This window comes from Stegodyphus dumicola, chromosome 10 (assembly GCF_044657685.1).
Source record: "Stegodyphus dumicola isolate Sdum_Otavi_A_Nest chromosome 10, ASM4465768v1".
NCBI lineage: Eukaryota > Metazoa > Arthropoda > Arachnida > Araneae > Eresidae > Stegodyphus > Stegodyphus dumicola.
This window is the reverse complement of record NC_140777.1, coordinates 129986077-130001571: the sequence shown is the minus strand read 5'-3', so window position 1 is coordinate 130001571 and position 15495 is coordinate 129986077. Positions and strand designations below refer to the sequence as shown.

Below are 15495 nucleotides of genomic sequence, written 5' to 3'. Positions count from 1 at the left end.
TATGAAATAATGAAGCATTTATGATCAAAACGGTATCAAAAGTTACGAAAAAATCTTAATATTTATTTGTTTACTTTATTAAACATTTCTTTCAATGTAAGTTGATTAAGTTGCTTCTTTTTTTTGTGCTAACACTTTCTCTTTTTCTTCTGTAGACAGATATAATTTCTTTTTCAGTTACAAAGTTCCATTGTTCAAGTCCTGCAATTGCTGTGTCGAGAATTCCAACAAACTTATGAATCAAAATTTTTTCGTTTTCAATAACTTCTCTATCACTTTCTTCACTATTGGTAGCAGTGTATATTCGGGATCCAAAACTATACTACAGATTGCGCCTTTCGTTAATTGATTGATGATTGGGGTATTGTCATCGTTATGAAAAACTTCTATTATATCATCTTCATTTATTGCAACTTCTCCACATTTCTCTACAAAATCCATTAATTGGAAAATTTTACGTTTGATCTCCGATATCCTAGAATCTCCAAATTCGTGGCTATCATTTTCATCATCCTCACCATGAAACATGGTAGCTGGGCATATATTATGCCAAGCATTTTTAAACTTATCTGAAGACACATCCTCCGACGATTTTGCAATGCTCCACACAGCAGCTGTTATCCTCAAATACTTCAGAAATTCTTGAATAGTCTTACCATTATTCGAGAAATTAAACATAGACTTTAAAAATGCTACTTTATATTTGCATTTCAGTGTGTGCACTATTCCGATAGCTATAGGCTGAATGATGGATGTAAAATTTGGAGGAAAGAAACTACGAATACATTAATTAGCCTTTGATTAAACCTATAAGTGAAGTATGAGCCATACAGTTGAATACAATCAGGTCAATTTTTGCATCATCAGGTAAACCAAACGAATTCAAATGTTGTCGATACTCGGGTATGAAATGATTTTCAAACCAATTGTTCATTAATGCTTATGTTACATGGTTTTTCGTTCTGAAGTCCTAACTGTTGAACTATTTCTTCGATTTTATTCTTTTGGTTTATGGCAAAAGTTCCATCCTTAAATCTTTCAATGTTTATGCCGAGATAGTAGGTGACTTCTCCTAGGTTTTTGATTTCGAATTTAGCATTCAATTGTTGGATTGTTTCCATTACATCTTCTTCTCTTTCACTTCCTACAAGCATATCATCTACATATAATATTATATACGTGAATTTTCCATTGATGTTTTTGTAAAACAAGCATGGGTCGGCTTTACTTTGTTTAAATGACATGTTTAGAAGTATTTTCCAATTTTCAGATTCCAAGCTCTAGCGGCTTGTTTTAAACCATACATAGATTTCTTCAGCTTGCAAACTTTATTTTCACTTAAAATAATTATTAACTTTTGAGTATCCTTCGGATTGAGTCGTATAAATTTCTTCTTCTAGTTCTCCATGAAGGAAAGCTGTTTTCACATCGATATGTTTGACAGACATGTTTTTATATGAAGCTGCACACAGGAAGGCTCGTAGCGTTGTGTATTTTACTACAGGAGCAAAGGTTTCATCATAGTCAGATCCAAACTTCTGACTAAATCCTTTTGCGACTAATCTGGCTTTGTATCTTTCAATTTTTCCTTCTGCATTGAGCTTTGTCTTGAAAGACCATTTGCATCCTATTGGTTTTCTTCCTTTTGGTAAATCAACTAATTCCCAAGTGTTGTTTTCTTCTAGTGAATTAATTTCTTTTTGAACAGCTGTTAGCAATTTTCTTCCAAACTTTGAATTTCCTTCCAAGTTTTGGGTTCGGAGGAGATTGGATATTTGGCATGAAATCCGTAGTGATCAGGAGGTTTACCTTTTGTAAGTCTGCTCGATCTTCTGACTTCCAAAGGTTCTTCTTCGTGTTCTGATATTTCTTCCTCTTCGGGTTCTTCTATTTTTATTTCTTCCCATTCTGAGCTTTCTTCCTTAGAATTTTCTTCATCCTGGTTTAAAGAGATGCTGCTCGTTAGTTTCATTATCTTCAATAAATCGCACAGATCGACTTATTACAATTTTGTCTCCAGGAATTAAAATTCTGTAGCCTTTACTTCTGCTGTCGTAGCCGACGAGTATTCCTTCTACAGCAGTATCATCCAATTTACCTCTTTTAAATTTATGCATGTAAGCAAAAGCCTTGCACCCAAAAGTCCTCAGATGAGAGAGGTTGGGTTTCTTGTTATTCCATAATTCATATGGAGGTTTTGCATTTGGTTTTGTAGGCATACGATTCTGTAAATAATTTGCAGTCAGCACTGATTCGGCCCAGTATCTGTGAGGTTGACTTGAGTCAGCTAAAAGACATCTTGTCATCTCCATCAAAGACCTATTTGTGCGTTCACTGACTCCATTTTGTGCAGGACAATACAGTACAGTAAGCTGGTGATTTATACCATGTTTTATAAGATATTCTTCAAGTTCCTTGCTTGTGTACTCACCACCATTATCACTTCTTGGCATTTTTACCTTTCTCCCGAATTTATTGTTTGTAAGAGCAATGAATTGTTTTAGTTTAGAAATTACTTCATTTTTCTTTTTCATTAGGTAAATCATTGTGAACCTGCTGTAATCATCAATAAAAGTTTTGAAGTATAGGTATCCACTAACAGGCGGTGTTTGTACTGGTCCTAAAACAACAGTGTGAACGAGTTTGAGTGGTTTAGATGCTCTGAATTTCGATTCTTTGGGATACGGGAAATCAGTTAGTTTACATTTTATGCACTGAATGCATTTGATATCATGTTTACAATTATCTCGTTTAATTCCTTCAGCGAGTTCTTTGTTTACAAGTTTCTTGATTGCGTCATCGTTTCTGTGACCAAGGCGTCTATGCCAAAGTTGAACACAGTTCTCATTTTTGCACTGAAATGCTACATGAGCTGATGGTTCATTATTCCTGTCTATTGGTTTAATTTGGTAAAGATTATTAGTTGCATGATATTCTAGAATAATCTGATCTCCTTTCGTGATTATACATTTATTTCCTTCAAACAGAACCGAAAGTCTCTTTTCTATTATTTTCTTAATTGAGATTAAATTCGTTTCTAATTCAGGAGCGTATAAAACTTCTGATAAGAGAACTTCAGTTATTTTTTGTTTAGCATTTAATGTTTTAAAACAGACAGTTCCTATCACCGTTGATTTAATACATTGCGCATTTGCAGTTATAATATCTGAAGGATTTATGGTTTTACATTCCGTGAAATATTTGTTATTATTTACGAGGTGATAACTTGCTCCGCTGTCGAAAATAAAACTCTCGGATGATTGATGTACGGTGTAGTTAATAGACAGAGCGACGCTGTCACATCTGGATTCAATTTCCGGTGTTTTAATTTTTGTTTGTTGTTGATTCATCGCGAGGTTACCGACATTCTTTGCTTGGCATGTTTTAGAATCCACGTATGTTTTCTTTGAGTTTTGGCGCGGTTCATTTCTTCGTTTCGATTTTAGATGATAACGCTCTAATCTAAAATGGTTATTTTTATGACAATATGAGCAAAACTTTTCTCTCTTTGTCTTGTTTTGAAATGAGGCTTTAAATGCCTTTGAATCTGATGAATTATTTTCAACTCTCTTGTTAAATTCGTCAATTAATTTCCCTTTTAAGAATTCTGGATTCAGTTCCGATTCTACTCTGGCTTCAAGAGCCGTAATAAGCGTATCGTAAGAACTAGGCATTGAACAAAGCAAAAGTGCCGAAACGTGTTCGTCTTTTATGTTCTCACCTATTGATTTGAGTTTATCCACTAACTCCAGTAATGTACTTATATGTGTTTGCATATTTCCATCTTCTTCAAGCTTCAAACTGTAAAGCTTTCGCAAAAGAAATAGTTTACCTTAAAGATTAGACCTTTCATGTACCTGCCTGAGTTTTTCCCAGGTGGCTTTAGCAGTAGTTTCATGTTTAATGTGAAATTTTTGGCTGTCTTCGATAAATAAATTTATCATCGTGTGACATTGCCGATCCCGTTAACTCCATTGTTCTGTAATGGGGTTTGGAGGAACACCTTCGATTACATCGTAAAGATCCTCCTTTATTAGTAGCATTTGCATTTGGAATTTCCATGTTGAGTAATTGCTGGAATTCAGTTTTGCAATTTGCATTTGACTTGAATTCAACATTTTTGTATCGTCGAAAAAAGTTATTTTGGATTTTAATGTGAAACTACAATTTAGCTTTTACAGTTTTTTTAATTATTTTTTAATTAAGCTATGATCTTTTCATCAGTACTCATAATCTTTTGTTGTAAAACATTTTATAGCCTCAAAATTTCACAACAAATTAATAAAAATAGAGAGCAAAATGATTCTTCTTACCTTGTATCCAGCGCAGCATCAAGCGAGATCATACCTAATTAACTTGTAATCCAAAATAGGTGTAGACAGAAATTGTAAGATCACAAAACACATTCTTTATTAATACGTGAAAAATAGATAAAAATTCATTAGTATTCCAAATACATATTGAAAAAGGAGGAGTTACATTATAGAGAGTGTCATATCACTGTCCTTTCATGAAGGAGTGAGAAAAGTAAGTATAAAGAATGTGTTACACAATTAGCTCTTTTGCAGGGTTTCCAGTTCATACAGTTTATCGTGCTATTGGCGACAGTCCATCACTATTTGCATACCAACATTATCAGTGTGTTAATTTGTTCTGGAGAGAGCTTTTCACTATTAGTGAGTTCAATAAATTTATCTGCAAATAGTTCAGCAGTTTCAGTATCAGCTATCATGAGCAGGGCTGTGGAGTCATTGGGGAAAATGACCGACTCTGACTCCGACTCGTACATATATATATATATATATATGTATGTAAACATATACACAAGGGTTACAGCTTATTTTTTTAATATAAAAGAAGTAATAGATGCTACAAGAAAGAAATTGATGGCATAACAAATTATTTATATTAATTAGCATTTATTATGACATGGAAAAACTGGCATTAGTTATTTCTGAGAAACAGTATAGGTTCAGGGAGATCTTCTTTGTTGGAGGGCCATAGATCCGATTTGATAAAATTCAGAGCTGAAAAGAGTCTTCCCACACTAACTTGAGTAGGAGGAAGAGCTGTTACTGTTTAGTTTAGTTTAGTGACGGAGGACGTGGGCTTCATCCCTTTACCGTTATGGTTAATTGGTAGCTGTTACTGTTACAGGTACTTCTTTTAACTTTTCAGGATGGATTTTTATAAGTTCTAGGAGAGGTGTCTTGCATGCACAATCGTATTTCTTCAAAGGCCATGTAAAAATCTTGTTTGTATTTTTTCATTTTTCTATCTAAAGGCTCTTGGCTCTTTATTTTCATTCGCTTTGCCTTAGCCTTTTCAATATTATCCAAAAATATTTCTCAAAATCTAATTCATCACTGGAAGAGGATGATAGAGACTGGATTGCAATGTCTGCAGTTTCACTGTCCTGATTCGAATTCTCCAATTGTTCTGAGAATAATTTCATTCTTAAAGAAAGCTCATAGGTGGCTTTCTTTGCCTTTATAATTTGTTCGTCATCCAAGAAAATTCGGTGTTTTGGATCTACATATTGAACCCAGCAAGATCTCATTGTCTGCAAACTAGTTTCTCTTTTCTTCATTGAAAAAATGATTCCTTCTGCAATAAACCCTCTTTCAGAAAGAACAAACATCTCATTCTTCCATTCTTGCCTCCTATCAGTTCTTCAGATTGCAGCTTTTTTGTGGCTACATGCGGTGTAGAAAGAAGAGTTTCCAATCTGCAAGATCATTCCACAATCTTTCTGTTAGTGAAACATTAGGGTTAGCTACATCTTCTAAAAAAGTTCTTAATTCTAAAAACCTCTTTATCATCAAATATGTACTTCCTTGTCACGTTGCTTGATCAGTAATTGCTCCTTTTCCTGCTCGCTTCCTAAGAATGGCATCAATTTGGGAGTTCTTGCTGCTATTGCTGCTTACCTAAATTTACCAGTGAGATTTGTAACTAAATCAGTTTAATCACTAATGGCAAACATCACATCCATCCTCCTGCCTTATATTTATGTATTAATATGTCAATAAACTAGAAAATAACTATTTATTAATGTATATAGTTCATAAAAAATAATAACTCAGCTTGTAATTTTTTTTTTTTTTTCAATTCATTTAAATTTCATTTCAAATTCAACTTGTCCAACAAAAACTAGAGCTAGAGTCGACCTGTTTTTAGCGACTCCAGCTCCAGCTCCTTTTACTACCAAATCTGTCCGATTCTGACTCCATGACTCTGACTCCACAGCCCTGATCATGAGATTGGTGACAGAAGACATGTTGATCTGTTAAATTTTATCTTGCTCCTATCGCACGCTGAGACAATTGAGCTTTAATTATATTATTTTAGTTATTTATTATACTTGCATCTATTTCTTGCACATGCTTAAGGCTTACATGAGTTCTGAATAAATAAATTCCCACATACACTTAAGGCATATCGAAGGCCGGCGTTAGATATCTTATATGCAGTCTCTCTGCTGGTCCTAAATTCTGCTACTATGCACCTCTCTAATTCTTAAATTTTGCTGCCCCTAAATTCTGGGTTCAAGTGCTTTCACCGAATTCTAAAATTTTTGTCATCCTTAAATTTGTTCCTCGGTGCTTCACTAAATTCCAAAAAAATTGTCTAAATTCTGCTGCCCAGTGTGATTATACCAGCTCTGCTGGCAGTTCTGAGTTTATGTGAGTAACAGATCAATTATTCTTAATTCAGATACTACTAATCTTTTAGCATATGAGTATCATTAACAAAATTTATTTTTAACATATGGAAATAAATTTTTGTTAAAATATTTTCTTGTCAACCTTTTTTAACACTTTTAATTTAAATCTGTAATCATCGCCAAGTGCAATGTCAACATAAAAGGTTACCATACTCTTTGTTATACTAATATAGAAAAAAAATTTTTTAGGCATCGCTGCATATGTCATTACTCAAGTTTTCATGTGCTGATATACATGTGGTGATGAAAGGAAAATATCATAAATAATGATTCACCTGGTTGGCATCTGGAGTATAAGTATTAGTTCATGTACAATCAACAATGTTTCTATGTAGAATGTTTCGGTTTGGCATGCATGCCAATCAGATATGCAGCTATAGAGTTAAATTATTGATTACACAAATGTATGCTAAAATGATTTTCTTAAATAACGAGGTATTTTATTTAATGCCGAAGTGAACTTAAGATTTGGGACTCTCCGCATGCTTTATTATGGGGCAAAAATCAAATGTGCATGCATAAAACATACAAAAAGAAAATTGTAAAAGGAAAAAAAAACAAGACTGTTGATGGCTTTGAGGTCTGGATTTTAGATCATTCCGGATATTGGACGTCTGGATCTCGGACTTTGTACTGTATTAACCACAGTCACATTGCATTTACTATACTTTTTATTTTGGTGAACTGGGACTGAACTCTATGTTTATCAGTTACTGGTCAGTTGTATATCTTGTGCAATGAATATAAGATGTGTATAATGATTATTACATCTACATTTGCAAGACTGGCTATTTGATAAGAATAAATCCATGTATGATGTTTTTGGCCTTACTAGAAGTATGGACATTTCTGTTTAAAAATCAGTAGTAATGGAAGCAGTAACCATTCAGCAGAGGTGCTAAGTTACGGTATAAGATATCTTGTTGTTTTCATAGATGGACAGAACTGTGTACTAGTTATTGTAGAATTGATTGTAATTATTGAATTAAGGTATTTGGTATGGCTATTTAAATACTCATGATCACTCACATCAGATTTCTCCCTTATACTTGTCTGTAGGAGTTATTTTGCAATCCTTCATATCAGTGGATTAATTTCTCCTTCACATATTGAACCTATATTCTCATCACTATAGCCAGATTCAGTCTGATATGAGTATAAGAGTTTCCGTAGGAAGTGCTTTTTTATAAACTTTCTTTAAACTTAATCATATATCATTGTCATGCTTTTTGATGAGTCTAAATCCTTCTGTAAATATGAGCTATCAGTGAGTAAATTGTGTCACTTCATATACCATTTTAAGGAGGTATTGTTGCATGATCTGCATATGTGCTATATTGTTAATAATTTACTTGTTTTCCATAGTTTACTCTGTGAAATTTTCAAGGTAACTGAATGCATCCTTTGTGGTGATGTGCTATCAATGGTTACGTACATATAAAGTATTAAAAATGCTTACTGCTTTGATAAATGGTTACGTACACATAAAGTATTAAAAATGCTTACTGCTTCTTGCTTTGATATTCATTCTATGTTCTTCCACTTCAAAATAAAATCAAACTTTTTATACAGTTTCAATAGAATAAAGCTTCCAGTTAGTAAAATATTAATTATGTTTCAAATACTAAAAAATAAAATGTTTCATAACTAAATGTGCAGAATTTACTGAAATGGGATTAATAAGTACTTTCAAGGGGCCATATATAATTAATGACAACTTCTATTTTGGCCAACAAAGTAAAGTAGCTGTTACTTTGACTCAGATTATGACAGTTATGTTGGTAAATTTGTTCTTCAATATCTTTAAATGTGTTCATAGAATTGTGAAATCTTTTGTTTTTAACTCTGTAAAGTATATGAATATTTTGTAAGTGGACATTTTATAGAGGCCATGTAAAAAGTTAAATTTTATTTTTACAGAACCATCCATAATGTTGAAATTGCATTCATAACATATACCTTGTAATAGGAAACTCTGCAACTGTGAGAATATCAGTATTTAAGGAATACTTTGTGCATTCACAAACCAAATATAACATGGGATGTAATATGAATTTAAATGTGCTTTCTGATTCATGACTTGTTTGATTTACTTGATCATTACTTGATTATCTCCTATTTTTAGGAGGCTAAAAATAATAAAGCATGAAACATTTCAGCATAACATATGTGAATAAAGAAAAAGAAAAATGTGCACGTATGGATATAAATAAACCATGTTTGCTGAATATGGTCGAAATGATTGAACTGTAGGTTGAAACATATTAGACAACATAAAGCAGAAAGGCATCAAACTTTAAACTTAATTGCGGAATTTGAAAAGCATAATTCTGTAAAGGATTTAGATTAAATTGTAAACTCCTTACTTTTTTTAAAATTTTTTTATTGAAAGTTCTGTTGACTACTCTTTTCACATACCATTGTGCAAAACTTTTGTATTTAGCGAATAAAAATTTAAATAATGCAATCTGTGTTGAAAGTGTTTTAGCACTGCAACTGGAAGCATTTGGATAATAATGTATTTACAGTTTTTGTTAGTTTCTTTCTAAATAATTGGCGTGAGATTGATATAGAATTTTCCTTATTAGATTCCTTTAAGTAGTCTTGCATCCTCTTGAACTTCTTTTAATATACAGTATGTATATTTTACTGAGCCCCAAAGAAACAAAAAAAGGATTGATTGTCTATTATTCCATTGCAATAGGGCACGAGTGTATACTATCATTTTAATAATTTATGTGTTCTATTTCTGAGAAATATGATACAGCAACTTGTGGCTGCTAACTCATTAGAAATTGTCTACTACTTCCTGGAGAACATAGGCATATGTCCTGACATACCTGTTTCAGGACTATTAAATCAGTTCTTGGAACTTTTTGAATATACAGTACTCGCTGCTTATTAAACTAACTGTTAACAAACTCAGCCGCTTATTAGATTCAAATTTCCAGGAACCAAAGTGAATAAATACTAACCAATAGAAAAATTACCTTTATTAAACTTAGATGGGCAAAAGGCTGATTCTTCGGTGTCGGAATATTCTACTTAGGCTTTAAGCTTAAAACTAAAAAATGTTTCTTTACTTGAGCTTCACTAAATTCTGGGAGAGAATTTTATATCATCTGGCTATCAAATGGCTCACAAATTGGAGAAAGAAAAATGCAACAATTTTCACCAGTAATTGCATGAGGAACAGGAAGATTTAGATTGTCAGGCAGCTGGTAACTGGATAAAAGATGTTTTACGTGGCCTGCTAAATTAATACAAGCCATTCAAAATTTATAATACAAATGAAAGTAAATTGCATTACAGAGCATTACAAAACTTAAAATTATTTAAAAATAAAACAGCAGTTGGTTTAAGAAATTGAAGTAATAAGTTACTGTGTTACTAATTGACAAAAATGGAAAACCTTGGTGTTTGAAAGGTGATAACAGTTTACTTCTAATTTAACATAGCAACAAGGACTTATGGGGAACAAATAGTGTTTTTATTGATTTTCTTTTGAAATCGAACAGCAAACTACAAATAGTTTTACTAACTAAATAACTGTGCAGCACATATACTTTAAATCTCTTTCTGAAAAACATTTGTGTTTCTTCTCATAGGTACACTTTCTAAGATTCAGTCTTTAATTCTAAGGTATTATAAAAGCTTCCAAATATCATTACAAAAAAATATATATATTTGAAAAATGATGAACAGAACTGAATTTTGAGAGAGTGAGTCGTGTGTATTATAATCAATGCAAGGTTTTAATCTCTTAAAAAATCTGTTAAAACTGATTTTGAAAATGTGTCTTTCATGCAGTAGAAGCCTCAAAGGAACTGCAGGCTATAACTAACATTTGAGACATCAGTGAGGGAAGCTTTGAAAATTTGTTTTTATAATATGTTTCAATTCACAAAAATACTGGGACAGCATGTGTAAAAATTTACTATGAAATTTTTTAAATGGCTGCAGAAACTGACAGCTAAGGTGATGTCATCACCAATCAAATTTAAAAAAGCACTGCAAATTCTAAGAAAAATTGTTGTGAAAGGTGCTGAGCTAAAAAAACTACGAGCAGTTTTTCAAAACTGAGCATACTATTGAAAAATGTTGAACACTGTGAAACAAGCACAGATTAGAGATAAAATTTCATCAAGAACCATAATTATAAAAATTCTTTTGCAAAATTTAAAAAAAAAAAAAAAAAGAATTTCCAAATTGCATAAATATTTTAATTTTAGAATAAGATTTTATTATTATTTTAGGTTTAGTTAATGAATTAGCTGTTATTTTACTTGAAAGTTTAAAACTGATACCATAGTCTGTGATACAAAAATCGTCGTCTATTAAACTTAGCCGCTTAAACTGAAATAAGTTTGAAGCAGAAATGATTTTAATAATCAGCAGGTACTGTGTGTAGATTTATTGGAGTTTGTGGTGCTGAAAATTCTCTTACTTTCTTAACATGCAGAGAATAACAGCTACATTGGTTGATGTTTATTTAGGACTATATAAAGTTTGAAGGAATATAAATAATATTAAAATTTACCGTATGTTTGAAAAAACTGATATAGTTGGATTTATTAATAATTATTTATATTTAAGAAACGAATATATTTGTAATATTTAAGAATGTATTTCTTTATGTAGTTGAAAACTCTGTTTCTTCAAAATTCTTTTTACTGTTTCGATTTCAGAATGATATTAATAAATCTGTTTCACTATTAAAAAGATTAAACTTGTTTATTATGTTCTATATTTATGTATATTATACTAATTTAACAAAGCAACAAGACTATGTATTATGTGTATTATTAAATTCTGTATTTACATATGATTTCAGAATAATATTAATAAATATATTTCATTATTAAAAAAGATTAAACTTATTTGTTACATTCTATGTTTATGAATGCTATTACATTGACTACCAATAAGTATTTGGACACCTATGCAAATGACGATATCTGCGGTCCTAAGGTACGTCACGGACTCCGCCGGTATATATCATGTAGGAAACAGCATCTGCTTTAGTCGCATGCAAGATGCCTCGCAGTTCAGAGCTCTCTGATTTCGAGAAAGGTATATTATCGGGTATCACAAATGTGGCCGATCCTTAAGGGACATATCTAGCGATCTGAAGTATCCAAAATCTACAGTGGCCTATATGATTAAGAAGTGGAAGGTGAGCGGTGATTGTCGGAATGTGCTCCGAGTCGGCAGACCAACAAAACTGGGGGATAGAGACCGACGAGTGCTGTCCAGAGAAATTCGGAGGAACCGCACCCAACTGATGGCCCTCATCCGCGAGGAGTTTCAACAGGCATCCGGGAGTATTGTTTCAATGAATACCATCCGTAAGGAAGCACATCTGCTTGGTTTTCATGGTTGTGATGCTGCCCATAAGCCTTTGATCACAAATTCCAACCGCGCTGCTCGGTTAATGTGGTGCAAAGATATCGAAATTTTACCGTAGATCAGTGGAAACGGGTTCTTTGGGGTGACGAATCAAGGTTCACCCTTTACAGGGTTCGTAGCCGTCCTTACAAGTGCTTATAAGTCCTTATATTTGAAAATAAAATATAAAGGCCCTTATAGGTGCTTACTTTTTCTTTAAAGCCTTTTTTTTTTTTTTTTTTTTTTTTTTTTTTTTGTGCTTATTTTTTGCTTTTAGTGGTTTTTTTAATGAATTCGCATTTTTCCTCCCGTACCAAAGCCGAAACTAAATAAACAACTTTTCTTCCTTATATGGAACGTCAGACGGTGAATCATACTCCCGAAATAGTTTTTTCCCTTTCTCTGCATTAACGTAACTTATATATTGTGCGCGAGAGTATAGACAGTTGCACATCGTTCTTTTAGTCAAAGAATTGCGAAAACCATAGAAAATTCCGGTACATTCGGTATTCTTTTCCGGCCACCCAAATACTACACATGTTTGAATTTCTATCAAGATTTTAATAATTTGCATTCTAGTTCCGCCTGGTCAGTTCATATTCGTGTTTATTATGATTGTTATGCTTATATTATGAGCATATATATGAATATTTATAATAATATAGTTGCAGTAGCTGCTGAAGTGTAGATAAACTTCCAAAAATTGGTGTATTTTTACACAGATTAGCTTTCTAAGGAATAATATTCGAAATGGCTTAAATAAGGAAAGTAATCGAATAGTCAGAATAATTTTTTTCTCCCAATACATTATACTGTACGGAGGTTGGGAGGTTCTCCCCTTTCTCCGCAAAATCTCTAATATTGAAGCAGCAGACTTTTTTTTTTTTTTTTTTTTTTTGTCACTGTCCAATCTGGATTGAATAGGACTAAAAGTTTTGCGGTCTACCCAACCCAAGCGAAGAATGATTCTATTCCGGAAATTTAACGCAGTCTGTTCAAAATTAGAATCAAAAACACCCCAGATTAGTAAGTCTCTTTCTTTTCCTTTATTTAGTTCTTTATTCTCCGAATACCGGCTGCTGTTGATTCCGATTGCATAATATCACATATGGAAGAATTACGCCGCACGTATTGCGCAATAATGTATGCGATATTTTGCAGAGATAATTAATTTTGATGTTCAGTCTGAGATTTATTTATGAACACTTAAAAGAGTTTTACTGTGCAGAATACTTCTCAGTTCCGTTGGTCTATATTTATATGATGCACATATCGAAATGTCAAAATCATTTATTTAGCCGAGAAATCTAAAGAACGGCTACAATCTCTCCCTCCTCTTTTTCCAGTTACGCTCGACTATACGAAATATTCGGCAATTTCCGAGTATGCGGGTTAGTTAAGCTTTTACTGTTTAAGGATGACTGCATGAAGCAATTTCCCTTCTCCTGATTTCAGAAATGTTTCTCTTTTTCACTTAAATTACTTTGCTTGGAATATATGTTAAGGGAAAACTGTTATGCAATGAAAATTTAGAAATAGTTCATAATTTTGATTTAAATTATTTAAATATTAATATGATTGGAAAAATAAATTGTATTATTAGGTGCCAAGCGAATACAATTAATATGGCTTATTATTATTTATTTTCTATATTTTGAACTGAAATTTCATCATTAAATCTTGTAATATAGTTTAGTTCTGCATAGTTTTTTTTCTCTCTCACTGTAAACTAATTCTGTAAATTGAACTGTCATTTAAAATTAAAAAAAAAAGTTGTTTTCCATGGTTGAGGTAATGCTCATTCTCTTGATAAATATTGCATTGCTCATATTTTAAATTGCAAGTCTAATTTTTCTTTTAAGGTTATGCAGTTGTGTATAATGTAATTAGACAGGTGCTTACTTTTTTTTTTCTTAAAATGTGCTTGAAAAGTGCTTATAGGTGCTTATTTTTTTAACTAAAATGTGGCTATGAACCCTGCTTTACCGTTCGGATGCTAGGGTCTGGGTCTGGCGTCTACCTGGAGAACATCTCCTGCCAGAATGCATTTTGCCAACAGTCAAGTTTGCGGAGGTGGATTTATGGTCTGGGGGTGTTTCTCCTGGTATGGGCTGGGACCCTTGGTCCCCATTCATGGTAAGCTCAACTCCGATGCCTACTGCACTATTTTGGATGACAATGTGCTTCCTACATTGTGGCAGTTTTACGGGTTGGATCCCTGTTACTTTCAGGACGACAGTGCCAGTTATCATGTTTCGACGTTAACCAAGGCTTGCTATGGTGGAGTTCATCGAATGGACTAGTCTGCGTCCAGATCTGAACCTTATCGAGAACCTCTGGGACGAGTTGCATCGCCGAATTCAGGGGTGCACTACCCGTGCAAAATCAGCGAAGGAACTTCTATGTCTTCTCCAAGCTGAGTGGAAGAAAATACCACTAGTTGTCATACAAAGACTTGAGGAAAGTATGTCCCAGAGGGTCCACACTGTAATTACTTCTCGTGGAGGTTCTACCAACTATTGATTTTGAATAAAGTTAGTTTTTCTTTCCTATCACAGGTGTCCAAATACTGATTGGTAGTCAGTGTATACTAATTTAACAGAGCAACAAGAATGCACTATTTTATTCTGTATTTACATATATTACATTTCATTTTAAAACTTCAATCAAAGAATTGTATTCTTGTCATCTGTTTTGTGTTTTTTATATAGCTCCGAGGAGAAAACGAAAGCTTCCTGAAAGAAAGAGGCGTTGTAGATATTGTGAAAAGTTTATTAAAACATCAGAAATGGAAAAACATTATTTTATAGACCATAACATACATAAAATATCCAGAGGAAGTCAGAAATAAATAATCAAGATCTGATCATATGTATTAGTGATTTTACCAATATTTGTAATTTTGTAAAATTTATTTTACAAGTACTAATTAATTTTATACTGTATATAAAATATTTATTGTTCCTCTGCTCTCAGCAGGAAATAATCACATTGTAATTAAAAGGAAGAAAAATTGTTTTTATTGATTTTATTACATAATTGCTTTTTTGCATCAGTATTGTTGTGTATTCACTGTAATGGTGTGAAAATTAGCTTAATTTCCTGCCATAATTTAGGTGAAAACTAAATTATGGCAGGAAATTAAGCTAATTAAGCAGGCAGCCTTTCTTTTTAAATTATATATTATTTTCTATCTGAAAATAATGCATATTAATATATTTTGGCCTTTGTATGGCTTTAAAATTCTAAATGTTTGTTTGAAAACTACAATGGAACCTTGATCTGTTGTTCATCATTGGGATAAACAAAAATGGGGAAGGAGATGAATGAATGAAAATGATTAACCAGGAAGATGATAGCAGTAAATAAGTAAGTTAGAT

General features: G+C 32.5%; 1 protein-coding gene across 1 annotated transcript in view; it reads left to right on the top strand.

Moving 5' to 3' along the window:
* The window catches only part of LOC118180139 (uncharacterized), a 108419-nt gene extending 93288 nt beyond the window's left edge, over positions 1-15131 (top strand). The window contains exon 8 of the mRNA XM_085825150.1: positions 14827-15131. Coding sequence (XP_085681276.1) covers positions 14827-14966 — 140 coding nt within the window. The 3' untranslated portion in view covers positions 14967-15131. The remainder of the gene's footprint in view (positions 1-14826) is intronic.
* Positions 15132-15495: the final 364 nt, after the last annotated feature.